The sequence below is a fragment of the Falco biarmicus genome, chromosome 6, assembly GCF_023638135.1.
Source record: "Falco biarmicus isolate bFalBia1 chromosome 6, bFalBia1.pri, whole genome shotgun sequence".
Lineage (NCBI taxonomy): Eukaryota > Metazoa > Chordata > Aves > Falconiformes > Falconidae > Falco > Falco biarmicus.
The window spans coordinates 24643580-24665994 of NC_079293.1; the positions used below are offsets into that span (position 1 = coordinate 24643580).

The following is a 22415-nucleotide window of genomic DNA, read 5'->3' on the forward strand; positions in this document are numbered from 1 at the left end:
CACAATTTCTACATACATCCCTTCAGAAGGGAAAAGGCACTGCATGATGTCCATTACTTATTACTTCCTCCCAGCACACTAGACATTTTGCAAACACAGTAGCGTGCCCTTGCTGCCCAAATACAAAATTATTCTATAAACTTGTTTACAGATCTGGGAGACCCATTGTCCTCAGCAAGGGTAGAGTACACTAAAGAAAAACTCCCCTTCTGTACATTTTCATCTTTATTTAGCATTAGCTTGTAAATGGGGAAAATACTTACAATTTGATCATCTCTTGTATATTATAGCTCTACTAGCATATGATTTTGTACTGGTTTTGGCTGGGATAGAGTTAATTTTCTTCACAGTAGCTAGTATGGGGCTGTGTTTTGGATTTGTGCTGAAAAGTGTTGATAACCCAGGGATGCATTTGTTACTGCTGAGCAGGCTTGCACTGAGGCAAGGACTTTGCTGCTCCTCACCTCACCCCGCCCCACCAGTGAGCAGGCTGGGGGTGCACAAGGAGCCGGGAGGGGGCACAGCCGGGACAGCCGACCCCAGCTGACCCAAGGGATATCCCAGACCATACGACGTCATGCTCAGCATATAAAGTAGGGGGAAGAAGGAGGAAGGGGGGGCATTCAGAGATACAGTGTTTGTCTTTCTAAGTCACTGTTACACGTGATGGAGCCCTACTTTCCTGGGGATGGCTGCACGCCTTCCTGCTGGTGGGAAGTAGTGAATTAATTCTTTGTTTTGCTTTGCTTGTGTGTGTGGCTCTTGCTTTGCTTATTAAACTGTCTTTGTCTCAACCCACGAGTTTTCTCACTTTCACCCTTCAGATTCTCTCCCCATTCTGCTGGGAGTGAGCAAGTGAGCAGCTGTGCAGGGCTGAGCTCCCTACCGGGATTAAACAGCAACAGTTCTCCATAGTAAAGGGAATTTAAAAGCCACATTACTGTGTTTGAAATGGGTGAACACTGATTTAAATAAAAATGGGCAGGAGATGGGAGCAAGAACATTGTTTTAGATCTGAAAAGGCATTTCTGCATGTAATTTCCACTAAAGTCAGCCCAAGCACATTTCCCCTCCTGCGCTAAGGACCAGGGTTGCTAAATCCAACTATATTCTGAGTTCCCCCAGATTACAGTATTGGAAATGATGCCATCCAGAAAAATTTTCTTAAATTAAGTATGGGGATGTAAGGGCCTGTTCAGGAACCAAACTGGAAAGCTGTAATACAATAACTAATTTACATTTCAATATAACCTATGTCATTTACCTATCTACTGACTCCATGCTTACATGGCTTCCAATTCATTTTCATATTGCTGATAGGTCACCTAATTTCTCACTGGCCTCTCCTGCTAGCACAGACGCCTTTTTGAAGCACAGTACTCTTAATCCTATGCTTCAAGTCCCTACTGATAACCCTCTGTTGCTATTCTTTCCTGTGCAAACTCCTTGACAAAATAAAACTATCCATAGAAATTTCTGCAGACAGGCATGGCAAACATTAAAAAAACAGAAGCCTCTGCTGGTGCCTTTGTTCGTAGGGTAGGATTCAAATTTACTGAAATATGTGACTTTTTCCACTGACTACTTATTTCTGCTTCAGAAGCATGTACAAACAAATACACATAAATTTAAATTCCAGGCTATGTGATACCGGTTAGAGCAGGTTTTTAACTACTTAAAGGCTGATTTACCAGCCCTTGTGAATCATTTCCAGGGTCCATTGATATCAGTAGAATGACACTATGTGTACAAAGTGCAACAGCAGCTCTAAGAAATCTTTGCCTCAAAAACTTCTCTCATATATATATATATAAAAATAAATTCAACAGTTGGCATCATTCTCACAAGGCAGTCTGTTGTTCCAGTTCCCATAGTACAGCTGCTTGGATAAATACAGCAGAATATAAAAATCTCAGATAACACATTAAGGATAACTACACCTGCAATTAATACATGTGCTTTGAGAAGTCTGCTGATAGAAAAACACTTGTACTGGGGAAGAAAAATAACCTATTAGGAGAAAAGCAATCCATCCTGACAAAAATTAAGACTTTTACCTACTACCTCCCAAGGAGCTTTTACTGACTCAGTTAATGGTCTTAGCCCTGCTTTCTCCCCACGCATGCTGAACACATCTATGCCTGCAAAACACTGTACATCAGCCTTGTCTCAGTGTGCAGCTGTCACAGCACTGCTTCTTTTCAGAAGGCGGAGTTTGAGATTTACAGCCACAGCTGTACAGCAAAATGTTGTCAGAGGTAGAAGATGAGACCACAGCCTAATGAAATGGATACATTAAAAGTGAGGGAATATTTCATCCTTAGGTGAGGAAATTCTTAGTCTGTGGTTTAGGTGGGACTGAACTCCAGATTAGGACACCTAGGTTTAAATGTCTGCATGGGAACTATGTGTCAAAGCGGCCATGGAGCTCTGGGGCCCATTCGTTTACCAAGACCAGCACCCTTCCAGATCCCCTGTGAGCCATGGTCAGCTCTCAGCTGCCATAATCAAAGAACGGGAGTTTCTCACAAATCTTCAGTCACTTCTACCAACCCAGTACGGCCACCTTGCACGCCCTATGAACACTTCAAATGGTATAAAGTACCTATTCATGGGCAGGGGAATCCCACTCCCCATTGACACACTCAGTGACATTTAGGATACAACTCTGATTAAAGGCAGGTGTCTACTTCACTGAGTGAGGTGAGCAACTATCCAGGACCCATAGACTCCATTCACCGAAAGAAAAGTAAATGCATCTTGTTCACCCACAAGCAGATTCTTAAAGTAGGTGAATTGTTCTGAAGTTGAACCCTCTGTGCAGAGTTCAATTCAGTTTTCCATATACAGGTACGAAATGCCGTTGGAGAAGACATATCTCCTAAGGCTGATAAATATGGCACTGGACCTACCTTTCTGAGCAACAGCTGGAGGCCACGTAACTTATCCTAAGGCATCTAAAACAGCTCCAAGCCCTTTTATTTGTGTGAGAAAATTAACTAAGCCCTTTTAACAGCATCTTAAGAATTCTACAAGAATTAATCATATCTTTAAAATAATATGGCTTGTTATCAATATTGCTATAGCTTAGATGCTTCAAGAAATGGCTAAACTTGCTCACACAACTTAGAATATCAGCACTTTGTTACATGAAGATAATTAAGTAAGCTCAGTCTACTTCAGTGAGTCTTTTTAAGCAAACTTTCATCTAGTGCTCTCCTCTTAACAATGGACCTTTTTGCCCCAAAACTGGTCTTACAAGGTAAGCCTTTTACATGTCTCAGTTTCTGCTTAAGATAATGGTACTCAAGGAAGCACATGGCTAGTATGTGCATAATGGAAACCTGAAAACCAGGACAATGTCATATTTAGGTTTCCCTATTGCAAAAAAAAAAAAATAATTAAAAAATTGAATTTTATTGGGTTTTTTTTCACGAAAACGTTCCTATAGAAAAAAAAAACAAACCACAAACCCTTCAAGTACCATTTGCCCTTTAATTTTGAAGAACAATTATATTTAGTATCAGTGTGTTTCTTTTAGAAGTCAGTTATTCTTGTTGCAAGAATCTTCTCCTTGAAAATGTAAATACTATGTAAATACTCCTCGAAAGCAATCTCTCAGTAATTATATTGTACCTTTCCACTAAAGGTAAAAAAATTGCAAAATTTTAATGACAGATCTCTGTGAGTTAAATAAATGTTACACCATTATGAAGAAAGCTAAACTTGGATATGAACACCAATACTGATATTTTACTGAAAGTCAGAAACTTAAATCCACATTTGGACATCGGCACAAATGGTTGGGGCTTTTCCATCTGCTGCTCCCTAAATCCTATGGGAGCTGCAGGCTATGTAATACATTTGACCATTTAGGTAGCACTTCAGGTCATGAGCCAGAATCCCTTCCTGGTAGGTACCATACAAACACAGAGTAGAAAAACAACTCTGAACCTAAACAATAAATAAGAACTATGTGCACGAAGTCTAGAGAGGTTGCAGTTAGGCTTAGGTTACAGTTAGAGGTTTCAGGTAAGGCTTTTGAGTTCAGCTAGAAAGGACTGTCAAAGAAAAAATCAAAGGAAATAATAGTTACAGGCAAGAGAAGGAAGAATTACACTTTTCACCTCTACATCTAGAACTGAGTACAAAACAAGATCAGGTTAGTTTAGTTAACTAAAGGTACAGAGGTTCAGCTGAGGTCTGCCTGGAGAAGGGTGAGAAATTAGGCACATTGGCTTGACATACTTGAAGTAATAGAGTTTTATATTAGTGATTATAAAATAAGAAATTTGCTCTGGCATTATAATCATGTCCAGGCTGAAAATTCCACCCAAAGCTCTAAGAACACCCTGGCTTCCTCATGACCTAATATCTAAAATGGCAGCAAGATTTATCTCTAATAGACTGGCCACTTTCTCTTCCTTAATCTTTTAAAAGCGATGAAAAATATCATTGCTGAAGTTCTCTTATTTTGCTAAGTTTATGAAAAATTGGGCTTTGTATTTATTTTGTCACATATCTGTATTCCATTATTTTGAATTAATCTGTTGTATTCTACATTTATTGTTTTGAGCAAACATTTTCATTACCAAATGAATAAAAGTACTTCATTTAAGGAACTGGTTCCTTAAATTCTTTAGTTCCATGCTCTGATGTTTGGAATTAATGTGTTTGACATCTCTGAAAATCATGGGAATTCAGATGTTTATTACAAAGTCTATCCTAAGGTAATTTGTCCAGAGGCACTCAATAAAGCAGTAGCAGACTTATAGTATTGTCATACACACTTTTTTCCCTAAAATTTTCTGTGTATTATAGATTTGGATTCAGGTCTCTATCTGCAAGGACTTGCATTAAAAAACAATTGTGCATCTTGATGTCCAGTTATCTACAAATATATGTAGGAAGATTATTTTTCAAAGTAATAATGGAATTCAAAAGGAAGAGAGAAATGCCATGACAAAAAGCTGTATTTCAAATTTTGCTAATCTAATTTCAATAATAAGCATAAGTGAAAAATATAATCCAGTTACTCACCTACGATGAGTAAGAAAACTACCACTGACATGTCCTGAGCCATCACATCCTGGGGTTGGACATGACATTCCTTCCGTTTTCACTGACTTCCAAGAGAACTGTGAGCCATTTAGGTACCCATCCTTTTGCCTTTTGGCAGCTAGAGGACACCCTGATGCACTGCGATGGGATGCGTATTTTCCAGTTATATGACCCTGACCATCACAACCAGGAACTGGACATCTGGATAGCAGATAGATGAGATAAACTTTATTGTCTTGCCATCATATACCTGGTAGCCTCTACAATAAAGTCAAAATAAACCCGACATGAAAAGAAAAGAACATTCACGCATTGTGGTCTTAAAAATAGTCAAGATACCCTGTAGCGGGTAAAATTACAAGCAGAACGTTACTACTATGAAAAAACTATGTTCTTTGATAAACTGTAAGGAGGCTAGCCAGCAGACGAAGTCACAGCTGTTGGTATTGTGCAATAGCAGCAAAAGGAGTGAGATGCCTATTTGAATTGCAGGTGTTCATTACAGTAAATACCACTCTGGAATTGAAATGTTGGCTACTGAGCTCTGCTCAGCAGGGAAATTGCCCATAAAAACTCTATAAGCATAAAATCCTACTTAGTATAATCCTTGGTACATTTTATTTATGTGTATGGAAACTAAAGAAGACTTGTCTGAAGTCCTGCAAATGCTAGGTATAAACAGTTAGGCATGAAATGATCATAGCACCTCATCAGAAATGCTGAGCACCTTTCACCACTCTCTGAATAGGAGAGATTATAACAAACTAGTGCTACAGCCTAGAGAGATCAATGAAGGCAGTTCGTATTCATCTGATGGTTTTCCTTACTTGGGAATTCCCCCATACATTTGCCCCGTATACTTCTAAAAAACAAATAACCAGGGTTAGAAGGAACAGGTTAGAATCTTCAAAGTGAAATGTGTGAGGAAAACAATGTTTTTTCAGTACACTACTACATAACACATGTCAAAACAAGGCCAGTTACTTTGTTGTTTGTCCTACACTAAAATATGGCTGCAACTCTCTGCCGAGGATCCAGTCCTGAATGGTCTAAGCAGTCACTAAATCCACAGACTTCAGTGGTCACTGATGTCAGAGAACCTTGTAAAAAGAAATTAAGACCTACAGGCAGGCATTTGTTCCTCTTGCAGACTGCATTAACAGTCAGATTTGTTGCAGCAATCTCATACAAATACTCATTTCTCTATTCCTGTAACTACTTTATTTAGCATGAATGGTTTGTCTTTAGTATGCAAACACATTTAAGGGTTTTTTGGGAGCTAAAGATCTAGGTAATTTTGTTCATTTCATGTGAAAAACATATTTAAAACTTTTACTAAATTATAGAGAATGGCATCCTTGGCTGAACATTGTGTCCTTTGCCATAAAGATCAGCACAGATCCTTGACTTGCAGTCCATTCATAGAAATCAGCGTGGCCTTTGGCTCTTGGATAACTATCACACAGTAACACTTAATAAAAACCCTGAAGATATGTATGAATTTATAAAGCACATGAAGGCCCTTTTACAATATTTGTTCTCACCTAATTGGCTCTTGGTCTTCTTTGTCTTCCTTGCTTTGTGCTATCCTGATTCCACTTTTCTTTGCTCGCGGACAGCCTGAAAGACTGAGTAAAAGAAAACATTTTAAAATGCAGTTTCTCATTCTTGGGTACAGTTTACAAGGGATACACTTTCGAAAAACCTGCAAAACAGGTAACCCTGCCCATTTTCCAAGTGGTTTGAATAAGGAGAGCTGCAGTATGCAGCCACGAGGGGGAATCCGCGTATCTCAGTTTGTGATGCAGGACAGGACTGCAGGCACCGTGCAGACCACACACAGGCAGTCCCCAAGGAGCCAGGGAAAGGAGCTCTTGAACTCCCTGACTAATAGTCCCTCCAGCTGACTCAGCAGCAAGCAGCGACAGCTTTACAAGGAACAGAAGTCAGTATTTCAGGGCTGAGAGACATCACGTCCTCTGTATGTCCGAGAGGGATGGAAGAACAGGCTCAAAAGGAGTCTTTGGATCTCTTGGTAAGACTAAAGATTTCTGTAGGGAGCGCATTAGGAACACTATCAGACCTTCTCAAATGTCACGTAAGAATCCTGTGGAACGGTTGAATAAAAAAGTGGCAGAGCTGAGAGCTGTACAGTGCCTTCCTGAGAAAGAGTTTCAGTGCTCAGAACTCACCCAAACAAAAAGATTTAGTAGAGACAAAGTTACATGTTAGGTTAAGCAATGTTAGCTTTAACTAGACACTGAGAATGTTGTTTTTAACTACACAACATGGAAAAAGATATATCTACTCCAAGATTTTATAAGCTCAGCTTGTCCTTTGCATATGAAGAATTCATCATAGAAAGCATTTAGTAAACTTGACAACAGATATTTAAAGATTTTTTTAAAGTAGTTGCTATCCAAGGACACAAATATGTCTATCAAAAAATCATGCTTTGTCCTCTGTTTAAATATAATTTCCATCTTAACATATCAACATTAAAAAAGAAATCCATTAGTAGAACACCACCTTCAAAAGTATTGAGATGAGAGACAAATTAGTGTTAACAAAGAAAATTTTCTGTCGAGAAGAAAACAAAATAGGAGATTAATTTTTATTTGTTTTTCCAGCATGACAAAAGGTACTTCAGTGTTGTACAATAGGTCCTGTTGTCAGGAAGAAGAGGCAGAAACACTGGTAGCAAAATTTTCAGTTACTTTGTCTTGTCAAGACCAGTGAAGACTGAGAGAAGGTGATGCAATCGCACCTTCTGCAATCAAGCAGAGAAAAGGGTGATGCAATCACAGACAGAATTCTGTGGCAGTAAATGAAAAATAGACAAAAATAGAGTTTACATGGTGCAAAGTCATAAATAAATCAATTAAAGAAAGGGAAGAATGTTAGCACAAGATATTGGACATAGTGTATTACCTAGGAACTTCTAGTGAGATGGCAGGGCTACATCTACAGTGGTAAACGGGAGGGACCCAGAACTGCTGTTTTGACCGAAGACCAGCCAGGTCACATCAGTACAACTAAACTCTCTGTCTTTGTAAGCAGGACAGCTCCACCCATATTGCTTATGAAGAATGACCCGGACCCATGCTGAGCCCCAAATCATGTCTGAGAATTGCCTGGAAGAGTTTCAGTGTCCCTGGGTCAGTACCATGCCAGGGGACATACTAACAAATTAATAGTGTAGGCATCTGCAGTCTGACGCTTGGAGCTGTGCTTTCATCCCATTTCATTTTCTAGTTTAAATGCAGCTGACCATTTTCCTTTTTAAAGCAAGCTGCTGTTTATTCCAACTTGCACAGTGCACACTGAAGTACCATAGTTCCCTGTGCAGAAACTAAATCTCAGAAATCCTGTGCCAAAACTAAAAACAGTTTTCTTCAGAAATAAAAATATCATAATCTCTAAGAAGACAGAGGCAGGAGAAAGAAAGCCTGAGAGGTTTAGAATAACAGGTAGCAGGCTCTGGGGCAAGGGGGCAGTTTGGGAACAGGTTGGTTCGTTGCTGTCTTGTATGGGCAGAAAAATGGGATTACAGAAAAATCTGGAAATGAAGGGGAAAGGACAGGAGTTACAGATATCCCTAGCTTACCTGTGAGACCCATCGTACCCACTGTGTAAGAATCATTAGGTTTTGCCTATGAAAATTAAATAGTTAATAGAAATGCCTCAGAAAGCAACACTTTTTTTAGTAGGTGTACAGATGGGTATGCTTGTAGATGATGACATTTTCATAACAATATCTGAACGAAGAGCTTCTGCCTTGACTAATGATTTAATGTTTTCTACATATTAAATCAATTTAATTATCACGTACTTATTGGTATTTCGGTGCAACATATTTTTGCAATAGATCTTTCTATTCCGGCACTATGATTTATTAGAAAATTCTAAGACCTTTCAGGTCCTCTAAACAGACATCTCCAACAGACAGCTTCTGAGGTTATGATTAATTCATTTTTCCTCTGACAGCAGATTCACCAAGAAAACATATGTGAAGGATGAGCCTTTGGTTTAATTTTTTTTTATCCTATAATAATGAAAAGCTATTACAAAGTAAACATTAACTCATTTTTATATCAGTTTAATTCCTTATATATGAAGATAAAAGACATCTAGGGAATTTTGACACCATTATATGCTGATATAACTTCTTGCAATACATTGAATGGGCATGTGGAACTGCAGAGTTATGGCAGAGTTAAATCTGCCTTCATCTGTGCTTGCTGTTGAGGAGCCATTTTAAATATAGACGATACCTAGGCATTTTGGCAGCCATTTAGGAGAGAAGTTTGTCATTCCTTTCCTTCTGAAACGGAAAGGGTTGTAAGTGATGGTATCAAATGCAAACAAAAATGCTAACTCAGATGCAAGCAGATGTAAATGCTAATTTTCAGTGTGGGAATTAAAAACCTTAAAAGTGAATGCACTGTGGGGTCTTTCATAGGTAACCACTCTGGATTTAGGCTACTGGTTTGCTGCCCTTTTGAAGAGTGTGCATTTTGGCCAGCCAGCCTCACTGCCTCAGAAATGGTCTTGACAGATATCATGACCCAAACAGTGTGGGGCTGGCTCTGTGTAAATGTGACAGGTCTCCTGGGGACATCGATGGTTTTAAGCACAGAAGACATTATTCCTTCAGTGTCAGTGCTCCCATGCCTGCAGGTACCCAAGGACCCGGGGCTACCAGAGGCCTTTTGGAAGAGAAACGAAGGAGTTGTGTGGTCAGTATAGACATGGTGGCATTTCAAAAGGTTGAATGTGTTAAATCCCAGTGGACTGGGCAAATTTCACATCACTTGGTTTTGCAGAATTATCTTTTATATCTTTATGTGTACTGAGTATGCTGCAGAATCAAATAAAATCGTTGTCCAGCACTCATATGCAAAAATACAAGAATGTAAAGATTTACAGGCAAGAGTAGCTACTACCATCCAGCTCATATTGTGGTCCTACAGTGGCCAGGATGATCTGACATGCAGTGGTTCTCCCACGCTAACCTTGCCAGCTTTTAGGTTGCTTGTTTGTGACACTTTGCCAGCTGCACCTTCAATGTTCTGCCTGTTTCTGGTTAAATAGATGACCGAGTATGTAAACAGCTTCCTGAAACAACAAAGTCGGGACATAGCTACACCAAGCATAGTGCTGGTAGAGGAGGGAGTTGATAAATCCACATATAGTTAAATGTAGTTCTACACCTGACCTTAAATCCCTTTGAAAGTGTGATTTAATCCCCTACATCACGTAAGTACTTTTAAAATGTTTACATCTTCTCCTTTATAATGTTATTTGTACTTTTGATGTCTAACTGTGCATTATGGAAGTTGTTACTGTGATCTTTCATTTTTCCAGCATGTAAATGTATGGCACATTCCCAATCTCTGTGTTATTTATGTTTTGACTTTAAACAGTTAATTGCTTTTAGTAGGAATACATTTTTAGCTGGGAATTTGTGTATTGACTGGTTATAGCCAACTGTAAAACTACAGAGACTTGGTGAAGCAAGCAAATATCCAGACCCAACAGTATGCATGGCAGTAAAGAGCCTTTACTAAGAAGAGAGGTGGGCTACACAATTATTCTTTGATTAAACAATGGACAGCTATTTACAAAATATGCTGCAGCCCTTCTCTACTGATTTTACAGTTCTCAAATAGCCACAGGGGAATTGCTAATTACACAGCATGCGTAACATTACAGCGGTGCCATCAGAATTGATTTGGGGTTACCAACAATACCCTAACTAGTAAATGGGAAGTTTTCTTTGGCCCTTGGTAAGGATCACAGTTACAGTTTAGGCAGTTAAAGTAACAGCTTTCATCCATAAATTTCTGTTTCCACTCTCTTGCCGTGACATAATTATGTGCAATGCATTGAGATTTAAAAACAAGCCTGTACTAACTAACAAGACTGGTGCAATTAGAGGAAATAGGTACTTTTTCTCTCTGATTAAATCTGGTAAGGCTTCAGCTGGGAAAGGAGGTAGAGAACTGGGTCCAGTTTTGCTTTTCAAGAAATATGGAGGGAGCCTGGAAGAGACTGACAGGAACAATCAAGAAATATAATTTGTAGGGAAAAAAAAATGCAGGAATAGGATTTGAGTCCAGAAAAGTAAGACTGTGAGGAGAAGAACGAAGTCATTCAGAATGTAAAACAGCAGAAATTTATGAATGTTGAATTGCTTCCCTGGGCTAACAGAGAAGGTATTAAAACTAGATTAATTTTCTGCAAAGGTTTTGATAGATATTAGCAAAAACATTCCTACCTATTTGGGTAGTGAGCCATGCTGAAGCTGAGAAATGTTATTCATTGGTGGTAAACAGAATGAGTTAGACCAGCCCATGTCTATGTACAGCACTCAATGCTACTTCACTATTGAGAGAGGGAAGAGAGGTCTGTTGAGGTCCCTTCTAGCCCTTCCGTTGTTTGACTTAAAGAACAAAGCCTTCTCTTTACATACCTTCGATGTGAAGCATAATTTCCAGTAATATGCCCAGAGCCATCACACCCAGGGGTGGGACACCTAGAATAATAATGGAAGAGATATGGAGCACTGTTACTGACAGGAAAGATGTAACCGCCCATTAAAAAATATTCATTGGCTCAGTCCTTGTTTCCACAGGTGCCAGCCCTGGGGACCTCTAGCCATTGCTAAACCTAAGCTTAATTCCACACCGGGGACAAATGTGCTTTCTTCATTCATAAAATGTTTAACTTTGCTATTCCTCACCTGCCCACTCAGACACTTTCTGGTAACTCCAGTATCAGCAGATTAGAGCCTGACATCCCCGCACCACCAGGAATGAGCAGGGTTGACAGCAAATGGAATATCCCCATGGTGTATGCTTAGGTAATGGCTAAGCAAGCTGTTCTGTTTTCCATCAGAGCTATTGCTCTAATCCTACTGCACAGTGGCATGAGGTCGCACCATGGAGAGACTCCTCCACCTCTCCATGAAGTGAAGGAAATGCCTAAGGAAAAGGAAATGTGTAGACGGGGAAGTAATGCTGGCCTCTTGCAGAGAAAGAGAAATCCACCCTAACACCAAGCTACAGCACCAGAGAGTCACTGATACAGCCATCAGTGGAATTTCTAGTAGTCGAATGACATTAGAGTCATCAAAGAAAATGGATGTTTTTTTCTACATTGCAAAGATGATTGCGATCACCACAGAATATGCTAAATTGTAATGCTAAGTAATATCATTAGCTGGTATTTGAACTGCTACACCAAATCACAGAAAAGACAAAGGAAAAATTAATTTATAGTCATTTTACTGAACAGACAAATGCTACATGAATTCCAAAAAGTCACTTTTCTTGAGCCTGAGTTTCAAATTTTAGCCAAGCTTTACGGCTTTGTTTGAAGAAAGCATTCAAATTCAAAAAAGCATGTGCACAGCTTCAGATGTTGCATTCTGAAACATCAGATTTCCACAACATTGAACTCTTTCACCATTTGAATCAGAGTTGATGCAGACTTGGCTTTCACCCTTTAGTTAGATAGTTACATGTGTGCTTTCCTCAAAGTTCTTCCATACTGGTAAACTTCTGTTTCTCAAAGGTTTCTGCTGAGACTTGAAAGTTTCTTAAAATCAGGAATTAAGCAACCCAGAATTCAGTTCAATGGGGTTTTCACATTCCATGAAGATGAACTTTAGCTCTTTAAAGCTAGTAAACGTTACCTACTTCTGAGAAGCACAGAAGGGCCAAACTTGAAACATGATTAACACAACCTTGAAAAAGATAAATAGAACTGGAATTTGTTAAACGGAGTACAGTCTTCATCCAGACCAAGTCACTTATTCTATAGAAAACATTAAACTATGGCAGGACTTCCAGGATGCAAGCTGGTAACACCTCTGGGGTTCACCACATCATTGAAGTTACTTTTCCATATAACAAACAGCCTGTGTGCTTTGGAGAACAAGTCTAAGCAACATCCTTAAAGATAATTCACCTTTCCTCTTGCTTATGTCTTTGTGCAGGACCAAGAGTAAGACCATGATCTTGGCTAGAAGTTGTATTACTGTGAGTCTTACTATCTCAAAGGTCAATATATGGGTTGACATCATACATCAATCCTTCTGCTTCTAGAAAAACAAAACCCCCCATTTTTGCATAGGTTCTTCTGACACAAATTAGGTGAAAATGTGGCCCTTGGTGAAGAAGTCGTATCTCAGTCTGTATGGCCCTTACCATTTACACTTTGCTGTGTCTGCCCTTGGCTATCACAGTTTGGCTATTTCTTTAAATTAAAAAATAAATCGTTAAGGTTTTTTAGATAAAGGCTCTTATATTTTAAATACTTCATATCTAAATATTTCATGTTCTCATTATTTATTTTTATTTTTGGCAAATGTTTTGAGATCTGCAGAGAGACAATCTCATTTCATTTGTTTTACAATGATAGGAATCTTCAGTGATTTACAATGCCTATTTCCTATTTCCATCAAGACCAGCTGCATCACTGAAGCCTGACTGAAGCCTCTGAAGATGGTGAATTAAAAGATATGAAAATAAGAATTAATTAAAGGAGTTGACTAAACTTTGGCTTTAAATGTCTATGGCATTTAAATGAATAAAGAACAAGGAGCCATGAGACTGTTGCTCTGCAGTCTGTCTGAGGTACTACAAGCATTCCTGCTTCATGAACCCATGCTATTTGAAGCCACCATTTTCCTCTTCAGATTTTTCAATCCTTTTGAGCATAAGCTATTATCAAAACTGAACGATGTTTTTTCTCATCTTTTCCAAGACTTTTGCTACAGGCAGGCATGATTAATAGTGTCTTAACAAACAGGATTTATAAGAGGCACCGGTCTCTCTAATCAATCAGTTTTAAAATTAGACCATTACACCTCAACTATTTGGACAGTCTTACAGAATTTTAAAAATAGCTTATTTCTGTGTCATTTAAAAAAAAATAACTTAAGCAACTGAAGCTTCTGAAGAATTCATACTGCTGTAAATTGAACTAGGAATATTCACAGAGAGCTCTGTACAGTTCACACCAATTTAAAATCATACTTTTGATTAAACTGGAAGAGATTTTTTATGTAGGCAAGGATTTTAGAAAGACCTTTCAGATTTTGATTTTGGCACTAAAATTTTTTTTCCAGTCATAAGCTTATATTGACCTAAATGTAACAGATGAAATGAGAGTTTAGTGCAACTGGTAAGAATATTTTAAAAACCTTGAATGTCTCTATTTACTGCTGTTTCCATTCTGTGGGAAGTGCTTATAACCACTGGGAAATACAGGATGCAGATATACAGCAGTCTGTTTCACCTATAAGTTTATTACAACATTTATTTGCTATCCTAAGCAGATTAGACAAGGAGATATCTACAAGTCCTTGCACCATTGGAATTGAGTCTGTATTTTCAGAATGTCTGATCAAAGATAGGACTTTCATATACCCTACTACTTTACTATCAACTACTACCTATACATGCTTGACCTAACCAATCATATGTACATGCAACAATGCAAGAAAAATGTAGGTTCAGGTGCTTATAAGAGGTGATGTGAAACCCTTTGAAAATGAATATCAGAGTAAGTGGAAAATGGGATATACAGTTTCCCTGTTTACTTGAAGTTAATGTAATTTGGCAGGATCAGAAGCTTGTTTGTAGACTCTACATAACAGCTTATTGCAGCAAAGGAAATACTTTACTACAGTAAAGACTGAGGTGACAAAAGGAACTCACCCTGTAAAGAGTGAAGTTCAGAACATATAACACTAGCACTTTACCACAAATTCAGGGCATCCAGCAACAGAAAGAGCTTGTCAGTGAAGGGGAATGCAGTTAGCACCACCCTGATGTCCCATTCATTTCACAGAACATCCCAGAGAAGCTTTTTTCAGAATATAAGCATAAGCAGAAAGCAGGGCAACCAGCAGAACAGCAACAGCTGTGGTGGCTGGATCCAGTATTGGGCTTAGATTCAACAGCAGAAATTAAAAAAAGGTGAGAGTCAAACTGAGACAAACACACTTAAGCCCCACTATCCAGTGTTCACTGGGGAAAGGACTGAAGGTGTGCAGCAATTAAAAAGGACTTTTGGCAGCTTGAAGGAACCTTAGGAGGTTCCTGGGACTGGGGAGGAAATGACTGCAATGCCCAAATGGCCTCTGGGAGAGTTTTTCCAAATGCCAACGGTTAAAAGTCTTGCTGCAAGCTCAGCTCAGAAAAAAGCCAGCTCACATCAGCATAGCAGACTACAAATAACATCCGTGTTTAAACCTGTATTCCTAAGCTTTTACCTGGGTCTACAGAGCTAGATAAGCCTACATGTAGCTTACATATATAGATTTATAGCTCAGCTAGTAAGAGACCAAATAGGATGTTACACAAAGGTACAAAGACAGAACTGAGGGAGTCTTGTCTTCATTATGATGTACAGCTTTGGTTGACTTACTTTTAAAATTTATTTTAAAAAATAAACTATCCCTAAAACACACTGATCAAACAAAGAAACAGTAATCTGCAATATAATGAAAAATCTTTGCTTGTATTTTCTTTTAGAGATTTTACCACAAAATGACAATGGCTTTTTGGAACCAGAAGGATTGCAGTTCCCTAGGAAAGAGGCAGTGCTCATGGAAGGTTTTGCAGCGCACACAGCTTGACCGCAGCTCAGAGCTTGGGGCTCAGGCTCAGGCTCAGGATCCTCCTTTCTCTGTCTGAAATCCTCCACTGAGATTCAGCAACACAGTGAATTCTATTTCCATCTCAGTCAAATCTCGTCTTTACGGTTTGACCAATTTTTATGTATAAATCTGAATGGAAACCTTGGATCTAGAACTGTACAAGCCCAGATTCAGCACACCACGTAAACGTAAGTCACTGTAACACATGGTTGCATTTTTCGTGAAGCAGGGTGATAATGTAACTTTTCAGAGACAATTTTAGCAATTATAACCAATATAACTTCTTCTCTCTGTCTCTTGTCCCTTCAGTCACCCTTGGACATTTTGCCTTGCACCAAATGCTTCTCCCTCTGCACACTTTCAGCCTGACTGCTCACCACTACAGCCTGGTTTTCACTAAGAAAAGGACATGTTATTAAGCTAGGCTGTAGTTTTCACTGGAATTGGGCAGGCTTGTAAGCTGTGTACCTTTTTTATCTATCACTCATGGAGAATTAATAACAGCACTCAGTGGACACTAGAAATAAAGAAATAATAACAGACACTAATAAAAGTGAAGAGCATTGCCAACTCTGATTATGGCGAACTGTGTCAACATTTTATTTTTGTGCTGTGGGAATTGGCTCCCATGGAACTGAATTAAGCCATTAATTTCTCTCATACTGTCCATGACAAAAGCCATCAGAGAGTAATCCTTTCTAGGATCCACCAAATTCTACTGGGGTTCAATTGCAACAGGTTGCTACAAAACACTTTCCATGATCTGTTATTAATAAGCTGGTGTATCAGCTCTAAAGACTGATACTACTTTTATTGTTTAGTTTACCACACTTAGTATCTACTACATTATGGAGCCAATGAAAACACATATAAATAATACAGTTTACCAGACAGAATGTGTCCTATAAATTACCAATCAAATACTTAAAGAGATGTAGCTAGCAATCCAAAAGAAAAATCATGCTGAATTGAACAGGGGAGTAAACCAGTAAGTTCTGCAGAACCTCAGAATGGTTCTTCAGAATGTTCCACGCTGCAAAAGAATTGGGTTTTAACAGAAAATTATATCTTTCCCAAAGATTTATTTTGACCATGCTGTCAATCTCTATAGTAAAGGTGTGATTTTCTGTTGAAGGTGAAAGGCTAGAGAAATAGAATTGTTTCCTGTGCAGGGATCTTTTCATAGCAGAAAGTAGAATGTTTTATTGCCTGATGCTTTCCACGTATTTGAGATTCTGTTTTATTTGACTGAATCACCACAAATGGAATTCATAGGTTGGGAGGCTGAAAGACAGATACAATAATACTTTGCATTTCTATCTTTCATCTGAAGATCTGAAAGTATTTTACAAACTTTAATGGTTAAAATCTCACAATACTGCTTTGAAAAAGGAAAGAATTTGGCAGAGGAAAACTGGGGCATAGAAAGGCTAAATGACTTTACCCAGAAGAGGAAAACAGGCTAGAACTAGAGAATCTTATTCACTGCTCTGTTTGCAGCTATAAAGCCCTATGTCTTCTGAAACTACGTATAGATTCATAAACAAATTATTGTGGGTTTTTCTAGTCAGGCAGACCAGAAAGAAAATGTTACAAAAGTAAGCCTGTAAAGATATTGTGCCTGCAGTTCCCTGGATTGAATAAGTGACAAAGGAGAAAAAAAAGGGGAGTAGGCAAGAAAGGGATGGGATGAGAAGAAACTTTGTCAAATTAAGAAATGGAGTTTTCTGTAATGTATGATGAGTTTATTGTATGTCTATGCCCCTATGAATTTGAGTGCTTCACAAAAACCAACAGGTTTGCACATCTGTCAAACAAGTCCCCTTTTTAACTATTTAAGAGGCTGAAAGAAAGAACAAGTTTTCCTCCAGTTCCTTCCTACGCCACTCACCACTAACCTGCAGGGAGCACTCTAGGGCGAGAAGAGCGATCATAAACAGAGCTGTGTGGTCCTCAGCACAGACTTTTTGGCCACAGGTGAGACAGTAACAGTCAGGGCTGTGGTTATTGTTATGAAAACACCTATTTAGCAGGAACTGGACAGACACCAGCAACTCATTTGCCTTTACCTTTCTGAGCAGTCAGAGCAATGCCTCCCAGCCATTAATGTTCTAGCCAGCTCTGTGAAAGAGATCTGGATGTGTAAATCTTAAAATCTTATTTCCAGTCCCAGGTATTTTGGTAATTGTCAGTCAAGCTCTAATTAAGTATGTGAAGTGGGAACAGTGTTGATCCTTTTCCTCATGAAGATGCAGGAGAAAAGCTGTTGTATGTTCTAATTCCAGTAGGAACACAGATGCTTTTCCACTTTTACCCCATTGTCTTTTATTGCCTATTTTTTTACCACAGCATTTGACTTCTGAATTCCTAAAGTATTGATGCTTTCTTTTGGTACTTAGAGAAAAACCCTCTACCTACACAATCTATCTGTGAATTTGCAATGAAAAAGTGTTTTGTTAGGATGGATTTATTTTTTCTTAATTTCCCTCAGTGAAGCTGCGTACCTACATACTTCTTCACTTTTTTATTTTACTCTTCTCTGTATTTTCAGCCTGTTATCCTTTTCCAACAGTGGAGCAAGAGCCTCCATTTGCTTTTGCCCCATGGTTTGTTTTCCATCCATATTCCTCTCCAGCATCTCTCTTCCACATTCTACTCCTTCCTTTTCCAGCTCCTTTTCTTTCCTCGTTGTTTCTTCTTGTAATTTTTAAATTCTCTCTCTCTCTTTGGCTTTTTTCTCTGTCCCTTTTGGCTGATGTCTTCTTTCTCTGTTCCTCCTTCATGCTTTCATGATCTCTAATAACCTTGAAGTCGACAGTTCTTTCTTCTTTCCTCCTCTTTTCTGTTTCTTTCTATTATCTCTTTTTTCATCACCCCTCTTGTCCTCCTGCTCTTTTCTCACAGCTGACTTTATCTTTCCTGTAGTCTGCATTGCTTGTGGCTCTCTCAGCAATGTGAGATGACTGGGTACACATTGCATCCTTGTGTCAGGGGAGAAAATGCTGTGTGTTGTGAAACTTTAACATAGAATTTCTTGGCTGCCAAGACACAATGAGAAATTTTAAGTATCTTGCACTCTTATCTTCATTAAAGTCCTTGTAAGCTTTATCACTGGCTTCAAAAGGAGCTGAACCAGGCTAGCACTGGGCACTTCTGCAAACTGCCATCAGAGCTCATCTGAATTGGTTCAAGAGGCAACATAAACTCTGTGGGACAGGTAGGCAAATAATGAATGTTTCAGTGGATCTTCAGTCTCTGGTTTCATGTTCAAGTTTAAACTTATGTTCTACTCCTCACAAATATACCTACAAAAGCATGTGAAATCAGACCCCTATAAATATCAAAGGTTCATAAAGATGCATTGTAAGCCAAAAATAAAAAATAAGTTAAATATAGATTCATATGGTAGTTATTTCCCTATATACAGCCTAACCAGAAGGAGTACTTAATCACACAAATTTAGCTTTAGCGAAAGTGCTAAATATTACTTTTCCCTACATAAAATACTGCTAACATTTCTTACTTCGCAGAATGCTACCTGGCATGACAGGCCTCACTGAAGGTAATAGGAAAATGTAAAGCCCTGAGCCATAGCAGATAAAAAGGAATAGGGTTTGAGAGAGCCAGCAAAAATACGTATGGTGGAAAGGCAAATGAGAGAATTGAGGAAAATCTTTTTCTATCTTGTCAGTTGCTTTTTGGCATTGGACCCAATGCAGTTCAAGTAGGAATGGGCAGGAGATCCAGGCAAGGATTACTCCTGGTGGGCCATTACTGAGCCTCCTACTGGGAGAAATGCAGGTTGGAGTCTGGAAAGAAGTGTGGAATGGAAGGATTTGTTGTTACCACTTTCACTGTACAGTCTTTCTATCCATGAGGGAATGATGCCAGGCCTATGGAGCTAGTCCAGACATAAGACTGAAATAATTTTGGCTGAGCCTTCGTGGAGTAAATTCAGTCTCTTCTATCTCTGCTGAGAGATTGCTCTGTCTCTTTGTCTCTAGAAAACCCCAGCAGTTGAACGGTTCTAAACTGGGGACGGCTGACTACATACTCTTCTCCTTAGGTAAAATTTAATTAATTCCCTGACTTTCTGCATGCACAATTTTTCTGTCCTTAGCTGCTGGTATTATCTGTACTGCATTCCTGCATTTTCTGAACTGTGTGTGGGTGAGAAAGAACATGATATGGTTTTTAATTACACTGAAATCCATTTTCCTATTAGCAGTCTAAAATGCATCACGCTGGCATTTAAAATATTGCTGTACACTCAAATGCACAGATACACATGATGCATTTAAATTAATTATATTGCTTTAGAAAAAATATTCCTGTGCCTTCAGTTACCACCTCTGCATGCTGCCTGTTCTGCTAGCCATCAGGACTTCCCAGCTTCCCAGCAGCAAGTGCCATGACGCGCTGCCCGCTGTTCTCACATCTAGCACCAGCATATACCACCTAACATGCCAGTTGCCAAAGGCATGGTACATGCCTAATGTGAAATAGCTTCTGTGCACTACCCAGGGGGTGCTCCGTTCACAGAAGCTGCCAGAGGGAAGCTGTGAATCAGCTCTCTCCCTGGGCACCTTGCCCACGCTTTCTCTCCTGCCAGCATCGCCTGCCTTGGAGGCAGCACCGGCCAGCTGCAGATCCCCTCCCCGCAGCAGAGAGCACTTCCTGGCACCACGGATGAATCAGTTCCAACATATGCAAATTCAAATATTCATTTCCAAACACCTCAGCCTTTGAAAAAAACCTTCATTTTTACAGTGAAGGACTAATATAAAATTATCGAGGCGCAGAGAAAAACGCAGGAGAAGACAGCCTTAAGAGAACATGCCCAACAACTAAGAGCAAAGCCATGTGAGTTCTCCATCTCCTGATAGCCTTGCTGCAAGCCTGTACTTGAAAAAAATCCTCTGCATGCACTTTTTTCAGTAATTTAGAGTAGACACACTTGCTTCTGAAGAAAAATGTCCTGTTCCTAGGTGGTCTATTAATATGGGAATCACTAAGCCTCTCACGAATATCTGCCACTGAGCCACCACACAGCAAGGTCGGTCCAGTCAGGGTTTGCAGAACAGCCAATGACATGACTTCTCTTGCTCTTGTACAGATGGGTCCAAAAGAAGCACTCAAAGTCAATAGCACAACTCTTGAAGAAATAGCATTTTGGTGTTCTCGACCTCAAAACATGTCTTCAGAAGCTCATACAACTGGCCTAACTTTTCTGTTTACAATGTAAAAGGAAGTTTTAGCACAAAATTAAATTAAAATTAATCTAAATGCTGAATACGCATTTGAAAATGCACTCTTTAAAGTAGGGAATTTTCCCCTAACAGGAGATTTACATTATGGTCAGTAGCCTGCTCGTTGCCTTGAACACCATAAAATTATCAATAGCAGAATTCTTGAATTGTCGTCTCTACGTTGCTGCTTCTCCCATGCTCTGCTGTTTTGTACTTCATGTATCTTCTCCCAGGTGAAGCAATTACCAAGGGGTCTGGTGGACGTAGCAGTATGACCTTGAATCTGTTACTTCCTGAGAGTTTCCTGGAGGTTTGGGATGACTTCTGGAATACTCAAAATGGTCAGCATCTCCCCAGGAAATGCAGAGGAAAGCTATCAGATTAGGACTGCTAAAAGCAGAGGTAACAAATGAAACAGCTTTCATATAGTCTGTGGCCTTAATCCACTGAAGTCATTGGGAAGAGAAAGGGTATAAGCCAGCATTAGCCATTCCTTAGCTATTCTGTTTTTCTGGTTTCCATTTCAACAGAACTGTTCAACTTTTTGGTTTTTTGCATGCACAAATATTTGATCAAGAGAAGGGCTCTATAAGATCACAGGAAAGGAGATGAATCAAATTTAAGGGGGAAAGGAAAGACTGAGTGGGAAGGGCAGAAGGAATAAAAGCATGAAGGAAGTCCAATTTATATGTTTTTCCAAAATATATCTAATATTAATATAAAAGACTAAGCTTACAAGGTATTTCTGTCCCTGCATACTTGAGAAAAAAGCAGGCGTCCTGCCTCTAATGATAGTCCTCTCAGTCTAGCATTATGGCAAAGCCACAGATGAATAGGATTGTAAACACCTTTGAGTTATCTAGGAAATGTATCATGGGCAGCATGAGGACTCAGAGGTTTGCCAAAAAAAAAAAAAAAAAAAAAAAAAGGAAAAAGAAAAAAAAAGCCATTAAAATAATCTAAATGACAGAAAATGTAATGGACTGGAATTTTCTTCACCATGAACAGCTTGTTTCTTATTCTCCTGTTTCAAAGAGGCAATTAAAATGAAGATTTTCAGTGCACATTCAGAATGGTAAGGTAAGGTAAACATAATAGTTTGGTGTAAAATGTGTTTAGGTGACTAACTGCATCTTAAGGCTGAGAGGAGTGCTTTGTTCCATATGCAGCCACTGCATTGTGCCCACAAGCAATGCTGGGAAGTGCTGTCGTACCATGAAGTTCCTATACTGGATGAACTTTTAAATCTGTTCTGAATGTATGTGTTTCTATCTGAAAACACGTGCCATCCAGCAACAGGGGCTGGTTAACAACTGGATAAAGGGAACAAACTCCAGGGTTTTGCTTTCCCAGAGCACAGATACTACTTTCTATTTTGGGGGTGAAGAGTCAACAGCAAATGAGTAGAATCCTTCAGGTTTTGTTTCATGAAA

General features: G+C 39.1%; 1 protein-coding gene across 11 annotated transcripts in view; it reads right to left on the reverse strand.

The window, feature by feature from the left end:
- MYT1L (myelin transcription factor 1 like) overlaps positions 1-22415 on the reverse strand; it is a 305889-nt gene that overhangs the window by 21555 nt on the left and 261919 nt on the right. For all 11 annotated transcript variants that reach the window (XM_056344592.1, XM_056344598.1, XM_056344589.1 and 8 more), the window contains 3 exons: positions 11537-11599; positions 6606-6689; positions 5041-5262 (listed from right to left, as the gene is read on the reverse strand). In XM_056344592.1, the coding sequence (XP_056200567.1) occupies positions 5041-5262; positions 6606-6689; positions 11537-11599 (369 nt within the window). The remainder of the gene's footprint in view (positions 1-5040; positions 5263-6605; positions 6690-11536; positions 11600-22415) is intronic.